At 38.9% G+C, this 21739-nt stretch overlaps 1 protein-coding gene across 1 annotated transcript in view; it reads left to right on the top strand.

The window, feature by feature from the left end:
* LOC135464119 (sushi, von Willebrand factor type A, EGF and pentraxin domain-containing protein 1-like) overlaps nucleotides 1–21739 on the top strand; it is a 61691-nt gene that overhangs the window by 12525 nt on the left and 27427 nt on the right. Inside the window, exons 11-28 of the mRNA XM_064741648.1 lie at nucleotides 966–1129; nucleotides 1447–1600; nucleotides 1969–2172; nucleotides 2528–2701; nucleotides 3054–3233; nucleotides 4089–4262; nucleotides 5634–5765; nucleotides 6391–6582; nucleotides 7205–7387; nucleotides 7664–7870; nucleotides 8828–9028; nucleotides 10794–10985; nucleotides 12400–12636; nucleotides 15582–15818; nucleotides 16782–17003; nucleotides 19206–19414; nucleotides 19973–20126; nucleotides 21224–21379. Coding sequence (XP_064597718.1) covers nucleotides 966–1129; nucleotides 1447–1600; nucleotides 1969–2172; nucleotides 2528–2701; nucleotides 3054–3233; nucleotides 4089–4262; nucleotides 5634–5765; nucleotides 6391–6582; nucleotides 7205–7387; nucleotides 7664–7870; nucleotides 8828–9028; nucleotides 10794–10985; nucleotides 12400–12636; nucleotides 15582–15818; nucleotides 16782–17003; nucleotides 19206–19414; nucleotides 19973–20126; nucleotides 21224–21379 — 3372 coding nt within the window. The remainder of the gene's footprint in view (nucleotides 1–965; nucleotides 1130–1446; nucleotides 1601–1968; nucleotides 2173–2527; nucleotides 2702–3053; nucleotides 3234–4088; nucleotides 4263–5633; nucleotides 5766–6390; nucleotides 6583–7204; nucleotides 7388–7663; nucleotides 7871–8827; nucleotides 9029–10793; nucleotides 10986–12399; nucleotides 12637–15581; nucleotides 15819–16781; nucleotides 17004–19205; nucleotides 19415–19972; nucleotides 20127–21223; nucleotides 21380–21739) is intronic.

The raw sequence follows: 21739 nt of genomic DNA, 5'->3' as shown, positions 1-21739 counted from the left end.
GCTGAGACGGATGCTTAAATCTTTTCATGTTTTATGTGCCTGTTCATAAGCATACTCTGTACATCACATGTGGGGGCCTTCATGGCCGAGGGGGCTAGCACGCTAGTGTGGCACAAAGACCGAGAAGCCGTCACCAATACGGTCATTAAGAGTTTAAGTCTAGCCTGTGCTGGTCTCCTCTGGGGCTGTATGTGGGAAGATCTGCCAACAGCCTGCTGATGGTCGTGGGTTTCCCTCTGGGCTCTGCCTGGTTTCCTCCAACAATAATGTTGGCCACCAGCGTATAAGTGAAATAATCTTGAGTATGGTGTAAAACACCAATCAAGTAAATAAATAAATACAGTGCATGTACAGTTCACTTTACATCACTGTCACCACTAGACAAGTTTGACCTTTGGAACCATACAGTACGACAGACACAGGCTTCTTTAGGCTAAGCCGCACCGCTGGTGTCCTGCAGTGGAACTATTTAATCAGCATTTGTTAATAAAAATGTTTCAGGTTTTCATGAGAATCTTGTAGTATATACATAGTACTGTACATAAAGCAAGTGCATGTGTACATACAAAGTACTGTAAATAAAGCAAGTGCATGTGTATAAAGTATTATTAGAAACAAAAGCTGCGACCAAGTTTGACATCGTTTCCTGCCTCATCACTCTGACCCCAATGACCTCGGAGTTGTTAATGATTTCTGTGCAAAATTTACCTAATGGTGGCTGTGAAGCAAAGTGAACCTAGAGAGCGATGGATGGGCATTAGGAGTATATTTCGTGATGTACATGTTTACATGCAAGTAGCTCAATGTTATGTATGCCACTCAAATTTCCACCACCTCTAGTTGAGTGACTTTAGCAGTACAGTTATTAAATTGAACAACTCTCCAAGAATCTTTTTTTTGGTTTTTTGACTGTGTCCAGCTGTGTGAGTGAAAGTTAATGATACTGTTGTCTGGTATACCTTTAGGATGTGATGTTATGCTGACATCTCACTCTGGCATCATTACCTCCCCTGGCAACTTTGTTCGCAACTATCCTGCATTCCAGAGATGTAGATACTACATCAGGCCACCCACAAATGTTACCCTTTATTTGGAGAAGGAAGAATTGAGAGATGGTGATGTACTCAAGGTAAGTTGATTATTTGCATCTTTTCTCTCTCTATATGGTTTTCACCAAAAGAGAATTTCTCTCTAAACTAATGGTGAAGTCACGGCTGCATGATTCTGCAACAGATTGACCCTTACAGTGAGGTATTTTGGATGTGCACCTTCGGGATATCAGAACAAAATAATCACTGACCTTGCCATGTATCTGAAAGTTTGTGAGACTTGTATAAAGAATACTAAACTCCTAAAATTTTTGCTTCGGGTGTTCTACATGCCTGTTGGGCTAAATAGAGTTTGTGTGTGTTGTTGTGGTGAAGAGCTGCTGTTTTCTCATTGCAGGTATATTCAGGGTTGGATGAGAGTGGTTATTTGTTTAACACCTCAGAACAGAATAGTGAAAGCCCCAGAGGGTTTGCCTCAGACAAGCTGTACCTTGAGCTAAATACCAACTATGGAAATAACTCAAAAGGCTTTAAAGCCTCCTTTTCTGTAGGTATGTGACCGGAAAGCTAAGAGCTATATTATATTCATATTCATATTTCATTGAGTGGATGGTATTCCTGTCTGGCACTTGTGTAGTACAGATACAGCTCACCAGTATTTGTTCCCACCATTGTCAGACACTGCTTCAGTATAGGTGTTTATACCTGGGAGGAATATTTACAGCATAAAACACCTATGAAGCACATGCACAGCTTACCAGTATGTTACCTTCCACCTTAACCATCAATTTTGTCTCAAATGTTATTTTATTATGAAATGCATGAATGTTTTATCCAAGCTATATTTTTGCGGCCTTTCACTTCTTATCAAGCATATCACTATTCATGTATAAGAATTGATGAGCCTCTTTTCTTGCAGACTGTGAGAAGCCAAATTTCAACCTGCACACAACACCCAGTTCAGATAACAAGTATTACAAGTCTAAATTACGGATAACCTGTGACAAAGGCTATCACTTCAGGGATGAGATGTATCAGCCTCAAAGAACTGGCATAACTTACGTGGAAATGGAATGTCAGTTAGGAGGAAATTGGAATATTCATGTCATTCCTCAGTGTACACGTGAGTCGAAGCATGAAATCAGTATATTCTTGATATTTTAGGAAATTGAAATGGGAGTTGTATTCTATTTTAACCTGGAAAAATACCATTGACCCACGCATTTAAAAGGAAAGATTGATACTACAGGTCAGACAAAATTATGATAATTAACAAAAGATGTACATGTTATGAAAGGTAGAGCGTTGATGCATACAGTGCCATGAGAAGTTTTAATTGTAATCAAAATTAAGAAGTTTAATTGATTATGTATACTGACCTGAAATTACTACATTCGAAACAGAATACTTTATCATTTTCTTGATTATTGTGAGAGAAAGTAAGGTAATTCCTTTGTAAACTATGTTTGGGCCTTCAGCTGTGTACTGCGGCTTGCCACAGTCAGTAGATAACGGTTATGTGGAGACATCAACTGGTGTTGTGTTTGGCAAAGTGACTACATACAACTGTTTTGATGGTTATACTCTGGCTCATCACAACCCAAGCATCTGTGAGTCGGATGGCAGGTGGACAGACCCTCCAGCATGTATAGGTATGTATTCGTTTTTATCATTACAATGCGTTTAATTGCTCTCCTGGATGGGCATTGTTTAAATGGAAGCTTGGACCAGTGCATTCCTGGATTTGATGGACGGCTAGACATTGCATTCGTAGTTTTGATTGATCTTAGGGATGCAACAAGTATATGAAACATTGTCACTGTAAATGTAAATCCTGAGTGTGGTAATGTTAAAAATATGGATTAATTTTGGTACTTCCTGACTAAATGGCACTTAGCTGAAATGGACTAGGGCATGTTGTCACACATTGACGCAGATATTCATGTATTGGCCAGATTCTTCCATCCGACTATTAGATTTAAAGTTCACATGTTTGCATTTTAGCTTCAAACTGCTCAGCGCTTGAAAAAGTAGAGAATGGCAACATGACTGTAGATGGAGATGGGTCCAGTTATTCCACAGTTGTGGAGTACACCTGTCAGGTGGGGTTTGAGATTATTGGAGCAAACCGTATCTTCTGTACATCTGGTAGCACCTGGTCACACCCCTCTCCTACATGTTTTAGTAAGTGTTACATGTGGGTTTCTTTGGCTTTTAAACATCTATTTAAGTAATAAACTTGTTTATATATTTTTTTGTTTAAATTTGTTTTACTGATGTTCTGTCAATTCAGTAAACATGATTTAAATTGTAGAGTTTTTGAAAACAGACATACGTTTAGGATATATTGTTTTATCACAAGACTGAGGCAAGTTTACCAATGAAATGGCTGGAAAGGTGAATACTTTCTACACAACTGCATTCCATTGATTATGGATAAGGGTGGCAATGTATATGATGAATATGAAAGAGACTGTGCTCAGTTGAGCTAGCACCCTGATATGTTCTGTCTCTTTTTGTTGGATGCAGCCCTCACACGACATGTCTTTCAGCAACCTACGGATGGTCGTGGGTTTCCTCCCATTATAATGCTGGCTGCTGTCGTATAAGTGAAATATTCTTGAGTGCGGCGTAAAATACCAACCAAATAAATTAATAAGTATTACTGTCACTGCCATTTACAGCTTAATTACATTTACATGCAGTATGTAATTAGTAACCATGAGGTGCAGGTTCAAACCTGACCTTGGACACGTAATGTTTGGATTTATTGTCTCTCAGTGTTCATGGGATCTTTGTACCAGTTAATGGTCAGTGGCACTTGTGTGGCCTTGGGTGCATAATTCAACATTTACTGAACACATTTCCTGGGTGCGGTATGAATATGAGTATGTCATATGTGGAAACGTTTGTATTGAAGTAACTTTTTTACTCTGGGCATTTAGTTTATTCCACTCATGAAACTATCATCCACTGATATAAGGGAAAATTCATGAGTGTGATACAGTATAGACTTCAGTGAATGATCTTTTGTTTCAGAGGTACAGTGTCAAGTACCAGAGAAGATCATGAATGGTTACATTTCTGCACCAGATGAGACGTATTTCGGTGATACCATCGATGTGAGCTGTGACTCGGGATATAGATTATCTGGTCCCGCTACTCTTAGCTGTCAGGCTAACCAGCAGTTTGGGAATATTCCAGAGTGCATTGGTAGGTGCGAGACAATCCCACTGGGACCAGTCTGACAAAGTTCATGTAATGCCATTTAGAAATATAGATCTATTGTTATATTATTCACATTATGTTGCACCTCCTTGATGTGGCACTCTTGGCCAGTTTGAACGAAGTCCTCTTAGAATTACTTGCACGTAACTATCAAATGGTCAACTTTATCCAGAACCTTCGGAGCAGATTGAAACTGACATAAATTGTATAAAAGATGATTCTGTTTTTTTACTCTGTAGTCTGCAATCCAAAACCCGATGTGTGGAATTAACAAAATTTCTGTTCTTTCAGACAGTACTTTACAGACACAACTGTTTACAAATTGCAAATCTACAATGTGCATCTGTGGTACATAATTTGTGACTTTTAACATTAAAAATTACATTTGTGCAGTGCTGCTCGACGAATGACGTGGTTCTGCTTTATTGACCACAATATTGTATACTACTTGTTTATTTAGTTTATTTAAGTTATTTGATTGGTGTTTCACTTATAACACGACGGCCAGCTTTTTGGTGGGAATAAACGGGCAGAACCCGGGGTAAACCCACAACCGTTTGCAGGTTGCTGACAGATCTTCCCACTTATGACCGGAGAAGAAGCCAGCATGAGCCAGACTTTAACTCACAGTGGCCGCATTAGTGAGAGGCTCCTGGGTCATTTTGCCGGGTGGCGTACTGATACCCTCGCCTTCGGAGGCCCTGTATGCATGTGTGTGTTCGAGCGCATGAGTGCGTATGATTAACGAATTTAAGTCTTGACTTCTTCTGTTCATATTCATTTAAATGATAGATGTAACGCCACAGTATTCATCAACTGTAGATTATTATTCCTTAGAATCTACAGCTCCTCGTGAGACAAGTAGAGGGAAACTTTGGTAATTGTAAAGTTCATGATATCCCTCCTAGTAGCAGTTCAGCTTTGATATGTTAATACTGGTTAAGCAAGCCAAGTGTCAGAATGAACAATATTGTTTCGTTAGAGTGCAAAAAGTTTCGGCAGTTGTAAACTTGGCCTGGTCATGGGAGAAAGTAGGTCAGAGCAGTTCATTCACAAAAGCTCCCAGAGACCTGCCCATTGTTGTCTGACACTTGGCTTAATGTTCAAAACTCAACTACAAGGGTACCATGAACTTAACAGTTACCAAAGTTCCCCTCTAGACTCTGACAAGGAGCTGTGGATTCTAAAAAAATAATCTACAATTGCTGAACTGTTGTTCAAGTCACTTTACATCATATATTACATATTAAGAAATAAAAAATCCAGCATTTCATATATCCTTTAATGCGCAAGTCAGGCCAAGTTTTAGTTTTATTTTCCTGACTGTATGTGACCATTATTGTTTCTTCCTCACAGATATTGACGAATGTGCCCAAGATCAGCTGAATAACTGTACAGGAGTGGCCATGTGTGAGAACGAGCCTGGGATGTACAGCTGTGCTTGTCCATCAGGTTACACGCTGAATAACGACAGCCTCTCCTGCTCTGGTGTGCACATTGTCATTATCTGTCCAGTATTAAACCGTTCTCATCAACCACCGCACGTATAACTAATCTTACATCTTGTCTGACTTAATTGATTTGCAACTTATGTCTACCAGTTTGATGATATACAAGTATGAACATGCATGTATCGCAGGTTTCAGAGTATCAAATGTTATGTCTGGCTTAAATCTAAGTGCCAGTGTCATTCCAGTGCAAATTAGATGACATTTTAGTGTGGACTGAAGTTGTTGCTCAAGTCCTAATACACTTTGGAACAACTTGCCTCTAGTCTCTGTTAATTTTCTTCCGTTCATTAATGTCCCCCAATCAGAAATATGAGGAACAATGGTAGCTGAAAATATCATGCACATAACTTAGGACAGTATGATACATTTATGTATCTTAATATGCAGTATGCCATATGCATATACATAGCAAATGTTCAGACAGTTCTGTGAAATAAACCATTTAATAACTTCCATTTCTAATGGTTTAAAAAAGTTTACCACTGTTTGCAGACCTGAAGTTTGTGTTTCTTTGGGAAAAAAAACACACTTTTAATTATTACAGGGTTGTGGTCTATCTGTGTCCACATATATTATTATATACTGTTCCTTGATGATTTCAGATGTAGACGAGTGTTCAGGCAAACATTATTGCAGCAATGGAAGATGTGTCAACAATGATGGGTCGTACAGCTGTGAGTGTTTTCATGGCTTCGAGCTCTTCAGCAGCCCAGATATGGAAGGTTACACCATCCCAGTCTCAGAAAATGGATATCGGCCTGGAGATGTGTATTATATCAACCACACTTGTGTCAGTAAGTACAGTGTATCTAATCTGCCTGCATATGTAGGTAGGGAGGCCCTTCTGACTCTCAGATATCGGGCACCTGGCTATGAATTCAGTTAAAATTAAGTTTTTATTTATTGGTTTATTTTATTGGTGTTTTGCAACGTACCTAAGAATGTTTGACGTATACGACGGTGGCCAGCAGAGGCCCCTGTTTCTAAAGAGGGTATTAACGAACTGTAGGAGATGACACTGTGATGGATGTTATGATATCTGACATAGTTTTCTGTTACACTTTACAGTTAGATGTTAAATAAATTGAGCAAAACATAAGCTTTTCTTATATTTGTAAGTGAGTAATTTGTATAATTTGACAGTGAACAAGGTCGGCAACTTCTAACCATGAGGCACAAGATCAAGGCACTCCAAGCAGAACTGTAACTCTGGTGTTTAACACTTTTGGTAAAACTGGCAATGTTGGTTTGACAAATAAACATTTCCAGAAGACCAGATTTATAGTTCTTCTGCTTACTCTGTCTCTTGCTACACTACCGTTTTTTTGAATTGATGGCCATTGTATAAGTAAAACGTTATTGAATAAATAGATCCAATTAAATAAATGTTGCATTATTTTCATGTCTCTGTTCCAGGAGTGATTTGCCCCACCCCTCCTGTCCCAAACAATACATTGCCACTGACTGGTCAGTCACATTATGGGTTTGGGGACTGGATCAGGTACATGTGTAAACTGGGGTATGTCCTTAGTTTTGGAGTGACGAATCGAGAGTGTCAGGCTGATGGCACCTGGTCCATGGACCCACCAGTCTGCTCAGGTATGTATATACAACCTCACCCCATGCTTCTCACTTTCAAGACAGACCTTTAAGAACTGAAATATATTTATGGTGAACTCAAATATAGTTTGTAATAAGGTATAGTAATTTGAATAAAAAAAAATATGAGATTTCATCATGGCTGACCTGAATTTCTAATGCGTTTAAAATGTGTGCTCTAATGTTACTCTGTAATAATTGTGATGTAAAGACTTGGAGTTTAGTAATATCTGTACAGCTTGCTATAGCATCATGTACCAATCTTTTTTCTGTCAGTGGCCAGGTGCCCACCGGAGGTGATTCCTGACTGGGTGCAGAATAGTCCTCGAGTCTCCCCAGGCAGTGATGTTGACTACTTGAATTCGGTCACTTTAACCTGTAACATACCCGGGATGGATTCTCCAGTCATTAAACACAGAACGTGTCTGTATGATCAAATGATGAATACCTATCGCTTCTTTGGTGCCCCATTTGAGTGTGGCTGTGAGTAGGAATATATTAAAAAGAACATAAATTGTCATGAGTCATTGTTGTACAGGAAGCTTAAGTCAACATAACTTAAAAACAGAGTGCACTGTGTTACAATGACATATAGTGTTACAATATAAATAACTTTTCAGTACTTTTTTCTTATTAAAGCTGAGTTTCCATGTACCTAGCTACAGACTGTGACCATACTGTATATTGCATAGGCGTTTCTTTTTAACTGTTAATTGTGACTATGATCACTTACAGAACTATTATTTTATTTGTTTTGAATTGTCCCAAAATTTTAACATACACTTTAGATCTGTATCTCACTTTTATCTTTTTGTTTGTTTGTTAATTGTGCGTGTACCTTTCCAGTTAGTTCAGTATTAAATTCAGGATTCATATATGGCAAGACGTGACCCGGGCTAATACGTACCTAGTTAGCTTTATAAGCAGTAGTATTATACCACTGCTGTTTGCCTTTTACCTTAACAGTTTACCTTAATTACCACATATTCATAATTAACGTTGGTAATAAAGGAGAGACCCTGAAACTTTGCATTCCTCAGTTGCAGAATGTCCACCATAGCTTCATGCAAGGCCATAATCTTAACATGTACATATGAAGTGTGTTTCAAATTATAACTAGATCTATAAACAGTTGTTAATTTTTCCTTTTATTTATCAGCTAAATAAAGGTATTATCACTCTAAAGTGAGGATACAGGTTCTACAACTCTGCAGATAGTAAGAGCTAGATATATGTGTCCAATACATTTGCCAAATGTGCAGATGCATATCAGACCTCAGTACAGTAGTACTGTATCTTGTAGATGTTTTCACTAGTGCACATATGGATAATGCTGACCACAAATAACATTCACAGGCATTACATGAAACCAATTGATCTTTTTTCCCCTGCATATTGTCTGCTGTTTAAGATGAATCAATTGAGGACTGTACTTTACAGATATTGACTGTGGTGAACCAGAGGTGATGTCAGGAGCTAAAGATTATAGAACCCAACTCAACAACAGCACAATCTATGGCCAGAGTTTCCAGGTGGAGTGTCTGCCTCTATTCACAGTGGATGGGGAAAGCTCATTGGGAAACAGAACAGTGACTTGTTTGAAGTCTGGTACCTGGGGGTTTAACACACTTCGTTGTTTAGGTAAGTTTGATGGAATGGAGGTTAGGTGTACATGTTTTATGTTGTATAGGTCACATCAGTTTTTGCTAGAGATGTTAGATGCTGGTGTAAGATTTATGTTGTAGGCATCATGCCAGTTTTAACTCGTACAGGTCAGGTCAGTTTAATGTTGTGAAGGTTAGATAGTGGTGTAAGTTTTATGTTGTGAAGGTTAGATAGTGGTGTAAGTTTTATGTTGTGAAGGTTAGATAGTGGTGTAAGTTTTATGCTGTGGAGGTCAGGTCAGTTTTATATTGTGAAGGTTAGATACTGGTGTAAGTTTTATGTTGTGGAGCTCAGGTCAGTTTTATGTTGGGAAGGTTAGATACTGGTGTAAGTTTTTTGTTGTGGAGGTCAGGTCAGTTTTATGTTGTGAAGGTTTGACACTGATGTGAGTTTTATGTTGCGGAGGTCAGGTCAGTTTCATATTGTGAAGGTTAGATACTGGTGTAAGTTTTATGTTGTGGAGCTCAGGTCAGTTTTATGTTGGGAAGGTTAGATACTGGTGTAAGTTTTATGTTGTGGAGGTCAGGTCAGTTTTATGTTGGGAAGGTTCGACACTGATGTGAGTTTTATGTTGCGGAGGTCAGGTCAGTTTTATATTGTAAAGGTTAGATACTGGTGTAAGTTTTATGGTGTGGAGGTTTGGTCAGTTTCATGTTTTGAAGGTTAAATACTGGTGTAAGTTTTATGTTGTGGAGGTCAGGAGAGTTTTATGTTGTGAATGTTAGACACTGGTGTAAGTTTTATGTTGTGGAGGTCATGTCAGTTTTATATTGTGAAAGTTAAATACGGGTGTAAGTTTTATGTAGGTCATGTCATTTTTATGTTGTTGAGGTTTTGGTTAGACTATGCTATGGAGAGTTTAGAGTATAAAGTTAAACAGTTTGAAAACAGAAAGCAACTTGAAAGATGTAACGATAACTGGTTTCAGCTAATTTGACCATTTTCTGCATGGGCTGACGTCTGTATATGTAACAGAGATTATGCCTGAGATTTCATATGTGAACCATCTGCCTTGATGCAACTTCACTTGGTGTACACCTTCACTTGGTGTACACCTTTTTCTGTGCGATTGAAGTATTATCACCTTTTATGGCATTCTCATCAGGTGACCTTTTTATGTATAACGTTTTTCGTCATCAGAGAAACATAACACTGCTTGTATTTGATGCAGTAGTAGACTGAAAATGGCGAGGTAATGGTTTTGTGTAGTTTCCTCCCTCTGTTGTGTTTGATAAGAAAGTCCCCTTCTAGTGAGGCCTGATGTTTAATTTCCTCCTCTCTTTTCAGCACCATTAAAAATCACTCCCCAGAGTGTACCGCTGAGATAATCTTGGCAATCAAACACTTACAAAAATCATTGCAAGCACCAGTCCATTTTCACTGATCGGTCGTACATTTATTTATTTATTTATATACTTGATTGGTGTATTATGCTGTATTCAAGAATGTTTCACTTACAATGACAGCAGCCAGCATTATGGTGGGAGGAAACCAAGCAGTGCTCTGGGGAACCCACGACCATCTGCAGGTTGGCAGACCTACGTGTACCATACAGTGAATTGCATAATCAGAAAGTGTGTTTGTTAGATGGCAGTAGGACGGTTTCTCCACCTGTTATTTAACTGACTGCCATCGTATGAAGTTGAGTGAGAAATTCTGAGTATGATTTATCAAGTCAAAAAAAAAAAAGGGTGTACATATGATCTTAGTACCTGTATTTTACCTTATCTTGTCTGAATAGGTGAAATTTGTAGTGACCCAGGACGCCCTCCTGATGCTATCCAGGAGGCTTCTGGCTATGAGCAGGGTAAGAAGGTGTCCTACAAATGTACCAGAGAAGGATTTGAGCTGAATGACACGACTCCATTGAGTTGTGTCCAGGATCCAACTGGTACAACACTTCACTGGGATCACCCAGTTCCTTTCTGTAAAGGTGAGCGAATCCATTACTAGAAATGCTATAAACTAAAGCTCTAAAATTGTGTTCGTTTTCAGCAGTTCCCATGCTAATTAGGTATCTGTCTACTGAACACTAAATTTTCAGTTTGTTAACTTGAAGTGCAGCATGTGACAAATTCCCTAAAATCGGCGATACGTAAACATATTCAAGCCAGTAGTGCAAAATATGCATATGAGCATTTTTGGTGCCATATATAGGCATATTTAAAGACGTTTTGCATTTCTGAAGTTCAATCAAATACATCAAGAGTTATGCCTGACCTCATAACTAGATGGTTTTTTCCTGATGTTGGGCCTTGTGTATAGGACTACCGTCGTATATGTGTGATATTGGCTTCTATATTGTGGGTGAAAAATTTCCAAACCATTGGGCTTAACATTTATTAATTACTTTACGTAATCATTTTTTGGCATTTATTTAACCTTACCCTGGGTAACTGAAATTACCCAAATCAAATACATGTACCATACAGGGTAACGGAAATTACCCAGGGTAAGCATGCAGTTTCTGTAGTAAACCCACAAACTGACAGAACAGTTATGAAAGACATCAAATTGAAAACAGAGGAGTAGGATTTCAACAACACTTTGTTTTCAATTTGATGTATAGCTTGTCAGTGTCCATTTGCATTTGGTCATCAGTTCGTCTGTAGGACTGTCTGTAGTCATTTCTTGTAAGCACACTCTCTCTAACAGTTTTTATCAGATTTTTGTGAAACTTGGTAGGGATGATATACAGGTGTGCCTGTGCTGTTGGGTATAACACTGTATTAGTTATTATTGCAACAGCATGTAAAATGAGGAGATATCGTGAAATGAGGAGATATCGTGAAATGAGGAGATATTTTCTCCTTTTATCTTGTCAGTGCAAATCCTCCTACAGTTTTTCAACCAGTTATCTGGCAGCTTGGCACATCTGTTGGGAATCATATGCATGTGTGGATGTGCATGAGGTTTCTGTAGATTATTTTGAATCTTTGTCACAGTATCTTCTGCGAAATTTATCAGTGTATTTTCATGAAACTTTACAGAAGTGTTGGAGCTAAAATTATATATCTTGTATAAAGTAATACAGTTATGTGCATGTAGGGTTGCAGCAAGCATGCATGCATTCTGACAAAGTAGGTGGACTAGAATGTTTCCATACTGTTAGGCCTTATACACATTGTGCATACCAGATACCTGACATACAAATATATGATTGCATCATCCACAACTGCTTGTGTAAACCAAATACCACACATATGAGAGCCCCATCTAATGTTTCCTGTTTATGCACAACCTACAGTGTAGTTCTAGGTTTTACCCATTATATTTACATGTACATTTATTGTATTTCCCATGTGCATAAACATCTGAGACCTTGTTTTTTTTGTTTATCACCACAGATATGGAAAAGCCAAAGTTTGACAGTTGCCGAAAATATATTGAGATTGACCAGTTTGAAGCACCAGGGTTTGATGAGCCCTTTGCCATTGACAATTCTGGCCTGGTGTCTGTGTTCATTGTGCAACCTGAGGGATTCTCACCTGAGCACAAACTGGCCGACAGCGTGGAGGTCACGTACCACGCATCCGACGCCACTGGAAACACTGAAGACTGTCAGATCAGTGTTCATGTCAGAGGTCAGTTGATCTTGTCTGACAGGTGTAGTTGTGTCTAATTGGTAAATAATGTAGTGATGAATTTGGTAAAAACTTGCTACTGTAATTCGTTGACATTTTGGACCAGCAGACGTCAAGTCACAGTTGTGTGCAGGACCGTGTAATTTGCCACTTTTTACTTCGCATGATCGAAACTTAAAATGGTGCTGCAATGGTGGGGTGGGTAATTGTTGTCTCGCCTCGACCGATGACTAGACAAACATCGCCGCGGGAGTGCGGTGCACATGCTTGGTGAGATGAAGTCAGGGTGGATATACAGGCTTGAAGAAAACCTGACAACGCCTTTTTTTTTATTTATGAATTAAACTGAAGAAAGTATCAAGCCACAGTTCTTAGAAAACCTGTAAATTCCAAAACTGTCTCAAAGCATATTTTTGTCAAACTGGCGAGCTAACGACTGCTGCTCAAGCTGTCGTTGAATCGATGAAGGCATTATACCAGGAACAGTGTTGTCTGTTCACAGTCCCATAAATAAATGTCACAAATCAGCATGTAAATGTGTTTCAGTGATAAAGACCTGACAAATGTCTGTCGTTAATCTCCCGTAAAACACAGGAGAAAGTTTTCCAAGCCTCACGGACTTGGTGTTTTGTTATCCTACTTTTTTAGAAGTGTTGTAGGTTCTTGCCATTTCATTTAGGAAACCGTCAGTTATACACGTAAATTACTCGGGACTAGGTTTCCTAAACTGACACTTGTTCAAACCTCGTTCTCGCATTATTGTGACAGCTGATTGACATGCCTGTACATCAGTAAATTTGCATTGAACCTGTATAGGTAGACGAGAAAAATCTACAGATATACCCAATTTCATAAAATGGCGATCATAAACTCAGTATGTTTTCATGTGTGAAAATAGATGCCCATTACTAGCTTCATATTGCAACAATTGTAAACATTGTGTTAATGCAAGGCTAAATCTATTCCTACTCACATTGTTTGGGAACTCAGTCTGGTGTGTGTAAGTCTCACAGATAACTAACAGCTTACAGAATTCAACATTGACCGATTAGATGAACTTATTTTGAAGGACCCACCCCTTGAGTCAAGTCAAGACGATTGTGAAATCTTCTGCCAAATCTAGACTAACAGATGGAAGCTCAAAATTTTACATACTATCATGTGCCTAGTGAAGAATCTATGCATTTTAACTTGGACTTTGATTTTATCAGTAAACCATTTCAGTAAGGCCATCATAAAGTCTTGTGCCTGTATAGATGTAATTACAAAGATATTCACAACACTGTCTTTTTACCATGGGTAGAGTTAAAAACAATTACCAAAACAAAACATGGTCGGATGGGGTCTCTGCTGTGATTGACAGGTCCTACAAACAATGTTTGAACTTCAAAGACTGTACCTACCGGCCACGATAGCACAGTTGGTGGAGTATCCGCTTCGGGAGCAGTAGGTCAAGGGTCAATCCTGGGTCGAGTCACGCCTAAGACCTTAAAAGAGGAAGTTGTAACTTCCTCGCTTTGCGTCCAGCATTAAGAGGATAGTGCAAAAACTGGTTCACCCTTGTCAGTATAATGGCTCGGGCGGGGTGGCTTACTTACCTTTGGTAAGGCATCTCAGTCAAGCAGCACCAGATAAAAAAGTGGTGGAAATCCGTCCTGCAACAGGGAGGCATATTACATGCACTCTAAGGATTCCTTCATCATCATTTGACTGAAAAATTGTATAAGTCTGACGTTAAACCCCAAGTCTATACCCAGAGCTGGGCGAAGGTGCCATTTGCATATCAATACGACTCGGCTGTTTATTTTTAAATACACTGTCGGTTTTAGATTGACAGTTCTTCCCCAAAATTTCCACACAAAGAATGATATTGTTAGATCATTAAAGCCTCCATTGGTATGGTGTGAAGATGTATGTATGGTTTGATGCAAACAATTGAAGTGGGCGAAAATAGAGTTTCGTACAAGAAGAAACATGTAATGCGGAGTGTAATTTCTGTATATAAAGGCAGACTAACACTCGTATTTAACACAGCTGTTCCACCTACTGAAAAAAAAAACGCTTGGGTTGGATCGATTTTGGTGGGTCAATCGGATTACATGCAACGGACAACTAATCATCCTCGCATCGCATCGTCTCCCATGTTATTGAGAACGACCATCTGAAAAAATTTAAAAATTTAGTGTCTCACTAACATGTTTGTTGTTCCTGCACGTGTGTTGTTTGCTGCAAAAACTCTGACAGATGAGCTTATATTATGAATTGTGTTCATTGCCTGTCATTGCCCTTAGAGAACAAGTGATAGTACACAAAAGACAGTATGGCTCAGGAAATCATGTGAGCAAGGGGGCCTACATTTTTACCTTGCATGTTGACTCAGACTGACTGCTCAAGGCCTATGCTGCCCCTTCACTGGCAAGAGTGTTTTCATGCACATTGCTGGCCAGTGGACATGCTGACTTTCTATGTTGTCTCTAGTCATATGTGTGAGAACCATCAACCACCCGCAGTGAGCTATTCAACTTCAGATTTCCCTTCAACCCCTAACCCTGTTTTGTCAACTTTCCCCAGAGCATCCAGACCACAAGCGCTACTCAGCTGGTTGAAAAGGTCAACGAACTATAGTAGTTCCTCTTTCTGAAATATACCAGTAATTATAATTATAAACACGGCAGTTTTTTTTCACGGTATTGACACAATAACACAAGTAAATAACACTAGTTATTTTGTGTATATAGAATTGGGCAGTACTGTCTACAGATGATTTGTGTATGTAATACATTTTTCATTGACCATGACGTTTGTCTTATCAATTTGCTTGGACTGTACATCTGAAAAACAAATGATAAAATGTATAAAACTGTATAAATTTTGTGAATGATTTGCTTGGTAATGTACCTTACTTTTGTAAATTTCCTGAGTTTCATCTTTTGCTATCTTACTAGCTTTTCAGCGACCAGATATAACCTGCCCAAACACGGAGGAGGTGCTCTACCCACATATGACTGCTGACGTTCCTTTGAGTAAAGATCTCGTTAACACCTCTGGAGTGGATATTGAGGTCACCCTGTCACCTTCCAGAATCACCCCTTCAGACATTGGCAAATATGTGACAGTGCAGGCATGGGCAACAGATAAATACAACAGGGCAAAGTCCTGTAGTTTTCAAGTTCATGTGAAGTGTAAGTGCGTCATTTTGGAAAAAATTCCTTGCCTAAACACTGGCTTGGTGGCCTGATGGTTAGAACATCCTCCTCGAAGTGGGGAGACCCTGGATCAAACCCAGGTCAGGTCATAGTCTTTAAAAATGGTATTTTTTTTTTGCTTTGCTTGGCGCTCTGCATTGAGAGGTTTGAGCAAGGAAACAGGGCTGGTTGGTCCAGTGTCAGTATAATGTGACTGGGGATGTCACGTTAGTGATGGCAGCACTTTGGAGGCATGGACTTGCTGTGCCACAAGAAGACACAGTATATGCGCACACAACTAATGACTCCTTGTTGTCATATGACTGAAAACTTGTTAAGTATGACAAACTGCCAGCATTCATTCATGCATACCTCACATATACATGTAGCTGTACTATCCTTTATATTATTGTTTTTCTCCAACTCACGCGATTTTATATATAAATATTTGTTGGTGTTACAACCTTTTTCATTGGACAATTCCAAATTGCAGCCTGTCTGTGCTTGACCTGTATGAACAATGGCAAATTTTTCATCCTGTACACGTTTATTCAAAATGTTATTTATGAATCCAGTCTCACTGTAGCAGCCATATTTGTTTCTACAAAGTCCTCCATGGATGTTGACTGGACTTTTTTCTTAAACAAACAATTTTACCATGATTTTCTCCAAGATGAACACATGTATATTCTCAGCTAATATGTGGAAAGGTCTCTATAGATAATTGTTTGTTTCCCCTAGGCCTTGCCTGGTTTCCTCGCACCATAATGCTGGATGGTGTGATATAACTGAAATATTCTGGAGTATGGCATAAAATAACAATCAAATAAAGGAACAAGTACATTCCAGCTGTGCAATTCTATTCTGATATGTCGTTTGATTTCCAACATGCTTAGATGAAATATCACAGATATTGGAGAATCCATTAGACTGTAAACTTAACACTTGTCTTGTTTGTAGACACTGTATGTGCAGAGCAGCAGATTGCCATTCCTGTCAATGGTGATAGGCAGTGTAAGCCTCTGTCATCAGTCAGCCCGACAAGCCTCTCTTGTTCTCTGACATGTAAGCCAGGCTTCACCTTCTACCAGGACGACCTTGAAGGGAGCTTTAAGACAAATTGTACAGATGGCACTGGTCAACCACAGTGGACCAACTCTGAAACACCCAATTGTGTCTCAAGTAAGTATTTATGTTCATGCTGCTAAGACCTCCGTGGGACCAAATGTAATTGTGTGAAGAACTGTTGACAAAATGTTTGCTTTCATTGACGGTGTTTGCAGAAGATTCATGGGGTGGGGATATTTGAGAATGTTAAGATAATTAGAATGTCTAAAAACTAAAAGCATTATGGTAATGTGTTAAACATAGTCATATTTGCTTAATATCAGATGTATTGATTGATGTAATTCTTACAGCTACTGTATTTTCAGATTATAGGTCTAGAGCTATTCATCCACTAGGGATAAAGTGCATTAATATCTGTTATCTTTACCCCTAAATTAAGAAGGGAATCTTCATAATCTTCCATGAAAGAATCTCATACATGATAAAATCTGTATTGTTAAGGATTAGAATTGTTAAGTATGGCATTAAACCTTAAGCGCACACTCCAAAGAATTGGCCATCCATTGAAATAATTAATAATATGGCTTTAAGAGTCAAATATCATTTACCTTTGCTATCATGTCCAGGGATAAATTTTGAACTATACTTTTTAAATGAGCTTGATTTAATCTCTTGTTGCTTTGTACTCAAAACTGTAGCGATACATTAAAAGTGCACAAGTGATAGGTGCCATCAGAGTTGCATCTGTATGTATTATCTGCAGTACGCTTGCTCTACGGCGAGCTTGCTATACAGTGCACTTGCCCTACAGTGAGCTTGCTCTACAGTGAGCTTGCTTTACAGTGCACTTGCCCTACAGTGAGCTTGCTTTACAGTGCACTTGCTCTACAGTGAGCCTGCTTTACAGTGCACTTGCCCTACAGTGAGCTTGCTTTACAGTGCACTTGCTCTACAGTGAGCCTGCTTTACAGTGCACTTGCCCTACAGTGAGCTTGCTTTACAGTGCACTTGCCCTACAATGAGCTTGCTTTACAGTGCACTTGCCCTACAGTGAGCCTGCTTTACAGTGCACATGCCCCACAGTGAGTCTGCTTTACAGTGCACTTGCCCTACAGTGAGCTTGCTTTACAGTGAGCCTGCTTTACGGTGCACTTGCCCTACAGTGAGGCTGCTTTACAGTGCACTTGCCCTACAATGAGCTTGCTTTACAGTGCACTTGCCCTACAGTGAGCTTGCTTTACAGTGCACTTGCCCTACAGTGAGCCTGTTTACAGTGCACATGCCCTACAGTGAGCCTGCTTTACAGTGCACTTGCCCTACAGTGAGCTTGCTTTACAGTGCACTTGCCCTACAATGAGCTTGCTTTACAGTGCACTTGCCCCACAATGAGCCTGCTTTACAGTGCTCTTGCCCTACAGTGGGCTTGCTGTACAGTGCACTTGCCCTACAGTGAGCGTGCTGTATAGTTCATTTGCTCTACAGTGAGCTTGCTGTACTGTGCACTTGCCCTACAGTGAGCTTGCTCCATGTTATATGCAGATGTACCCATAGATCAGGTCTTCCAAAGCCAGTATCAGTTTGTCTAAGAGCTGTAGTCTTTCTGTTGTTATCTAGTAACTGTTACTTTTCCCTCGTCCCACATAGCATGGTAGTTTATAGTTTGTAACAGTTCATTTAATTTATGTGAAATTAGTCACTGCATTTGAATGAATTGTTTTGCAAGCAGCAAGGATGCACCAGCAACTTATCCTAGTGGAAGTTATTATTAGCTATAATTGTAAGTATGTATTATGTAAATACATACACATATTTGAATAAGCTATTATAAAGCTTAAACATGTTTCATGTTTATTTCATAGAGTATATTATTATGGTGAAGCAGCTAAAGTATCTTTTATAACTGTATACATGTAACTAGATGATCATGAAATGTCATTACATAGTGACATTCACCACATTCATGGTAAAATTGGTATTTGTTGCTATACCAAAAGTGTTGTAAGCAAAACACTCACAATACATATTGTTTTTTGGGCCTTACAAAGAATTGTTTTTGGGCCTTACAACCATCCAGCTTCCAAATGCCCATCAAAGAGGTGAACGTGCTGCGCTGGGGACCAAAAATTTACAAGACACATTTAATGTCAAATATGCACAGAGAACTGTGCCATTTCTTTTTTTTTTTGTTCACAAAGTTGATTAATGAATTTGTTTTCTCCAAATCATACCCCTTGTAAATATGAAATGATTGCTTTAAAAAGTTTGAAGAATTGGGTTATCCACATTGTAATCTTGACCATTTGTTTTTTCATGTAGTTAGTGACAGAGCTCAACTAGAGGACGTGTTTCAGTTTGAATACCAGCCAGATCAACCCATGCCAGATGACTGCATTGATCAGTACAGGGTTAAGCTGGTGCAGTTGTTCACACGTCTGCAGGAGTTTGTGTCTGAAAAGTGCTCATCTCTCATAGGGGTTCCACTGAATGCCCAAAATTCCATCAGTGCCACAGCTAATGGCAGCAAGGCAAGTACACTATGATATGAAATTAAAGCTGTTCCGTACAGTGATACTGGGGTCTGTTATTCAGGTTAATAGCTCTATTCAGATAGCATACACCCGTTTACATAATAAACATGATCATCGCTGACAATAATTCTGTAATTCTTTTAATTTTTAGGACAGATATTTGTAGTGTTGAAAGCAACAATTACTTTTCTCTGTGATTTGTTTGGAGAAGTTAAGATATGGACATTTACTGATGGACTGTCCATGTGAGAAAGGAGAGTGTGTTCTCTTGCTGTGTTTTCTTGTTACAATTACATGTATATTGGCTAAAAAGAGCAGACCAGATGCCCCCAAAATTATGAGAATTAGGATAATAATAATGAAATATGTTCTGCTTAATTTTCTTAATCAAAACTACATACAGGTCATCTCAGGGAATCATGGTTGATGAGTCATGCCTCACATTTGTTCATTTTGTCAGTATGCTCCTGGTATAATTTTTCAGACATTTTACAAGAATCTGTTTACAGGTGTATTCTGTGTTAATGTGAACCCTTGTTCCTTTTGTGTTTGCAGGTTTTAGTCCATCTTACTGTACAGTACTCACCCATTAATGAAAGCAGTGAGCGTATTAAGTTTTGCTCCGATACAGTGACTGACTTATTGTCTACGAAGGGTATCAACCCAGACTTGGATTACCTGCACATGGTAGAGGCAGTATCTCAGAATTGTTCAGCTCTTACTGGCCAGCCTCTGGGGCGATTAAGTAATGACTACACCTGCCCCTCACACCAAAAACTGAGAGAGGATGCTGAAATCTGGTGGTGCTGTAAGTTTGAATAATTTTTTGGATAGGTCAGTGCTTAAGATTACACACAGAAAACTATTTACATGCAACGTAAGTTTGGTGTGTTATTACAAGACTGGGGAATAGTGGCCAGTACAATAACCCAGAAACCTCTCACCAGTCTCCAGTCATATTTGGGAAGATCTGCTACCAGTTGCCTCCAGCTCTGTTCATTTTCTTGGCACCATAATGCTGGATGTCATGGTATAAGTTAAATATTCTTTAGTATGGGGTAAAAACCCAATCAAGAATAAAATATACAATAGGGGACTTTTTCAAAGTGTGGCTGAAATTGGTTGTCTCCAGCAGTGTGACATATGGTATCTGGCTACATAACCGTGTGTAATTTTCTTCTAAGCAGATTTAATATAAAGCTGTGATATAAGGATGCTGTTATCATTTGCCTCCACTGCCAGCTACAGTTTGCAGAACAAGAGAACAAGATCAATACTTTACAGTTGATTGAATTTCATTTCTGTGTCCATCAGTGAACTGTCCAGCAGGAAGCATGATCAGTACTGCTGGGTGTGAGGCTTGTGGGATTGGCACATACCAGGAAAATGAGGGAGAGAGAAACTGTATAAGGTGTGCTGATGGATTCTTCACTTACTTGGAGGGAAGGAGTAGTCCTACCCTCTGTACAGGTAGGAGACCTGACGTATCTCTGATCTCAATGTTTGACATGTAAAAGTAAAAAGAACAAAGATTATTTCACCATTTCCACGTATATCATGTGGTACCTGGTACCACATGCACTTCTGCTGTTAATAAGAAATTGTCAGCTGGTTTGTTGAGATAATTGTTGAACATAAAAACTCACTTTATGCTACATGTACATTTAAATGTTGTCTTCTTAGTTTGCACATAATATTGAAATAATTAAAGTGTAAAATTTATTTTATTAGATTTACATAAGTGAAAGTAAGTTATAATAATTTGCATGGCATTGTACCAACTCTTGAGTTTGTCTTGTGTTTTAGCTCTTTGTCCTGTGGGTTGGTATTCAGCATCTGGCCTCCCCCCATGTACCGAGTGTCCTCACAACACATTCTGGACAAATAGCACATCATGTACCCATTGTCCTGTTGGGGAGAAGACACTGGCCACTGGATCACATAACATCACACAGTGTATTGGTGAGAGGAAAGAATTTCTGATCTGTTCGGAAGAATGATTATTATTTGTGCTTGTAATGGCTGATTGGTTATAAATGTTCTGCTCAGATTTGTTCATATAATATGTACAGGGATATGCTGACCAACTGAATAGACAGCGCTATGCCCCCACTTTGAGTGTTACATGTAGGATTTCATAATAAAACAACAGTTAGATATGCTCATAACATTACATATATCAGTGTTTCAAGGCAGTTTGAGGATGAGGTCTTTTTAAGAGGGACTATATAGTTTCTATCATATTTATACCCTTTTCATATTTCATGTCATATCTATTTATTGTTTTCTCTTGAGGACAATTTTACATGTATGGCACTGTCT

The sequence above is a fragment of the Liolophura sinensis genome, chromosome 1, assembly GCF_032854445.1.
Source record: "Liolophura sinensis isolate JHLJ2023 chromosome 1, CUHK_Ljap_v2, whole genome shotgun sequence".
In the NCBI taxonomy this organism is placed as follows: Eukaryota; Metazoa; Mollusca; class Polyplacophora; order Chitonida; family Chitonidae; genus Liolophura; species Liolophura sinensis.
Note: the sequence above shows the minus strand (reverse complement) of the source record. Positions and strands in the feature narration are given on the sequence as shown.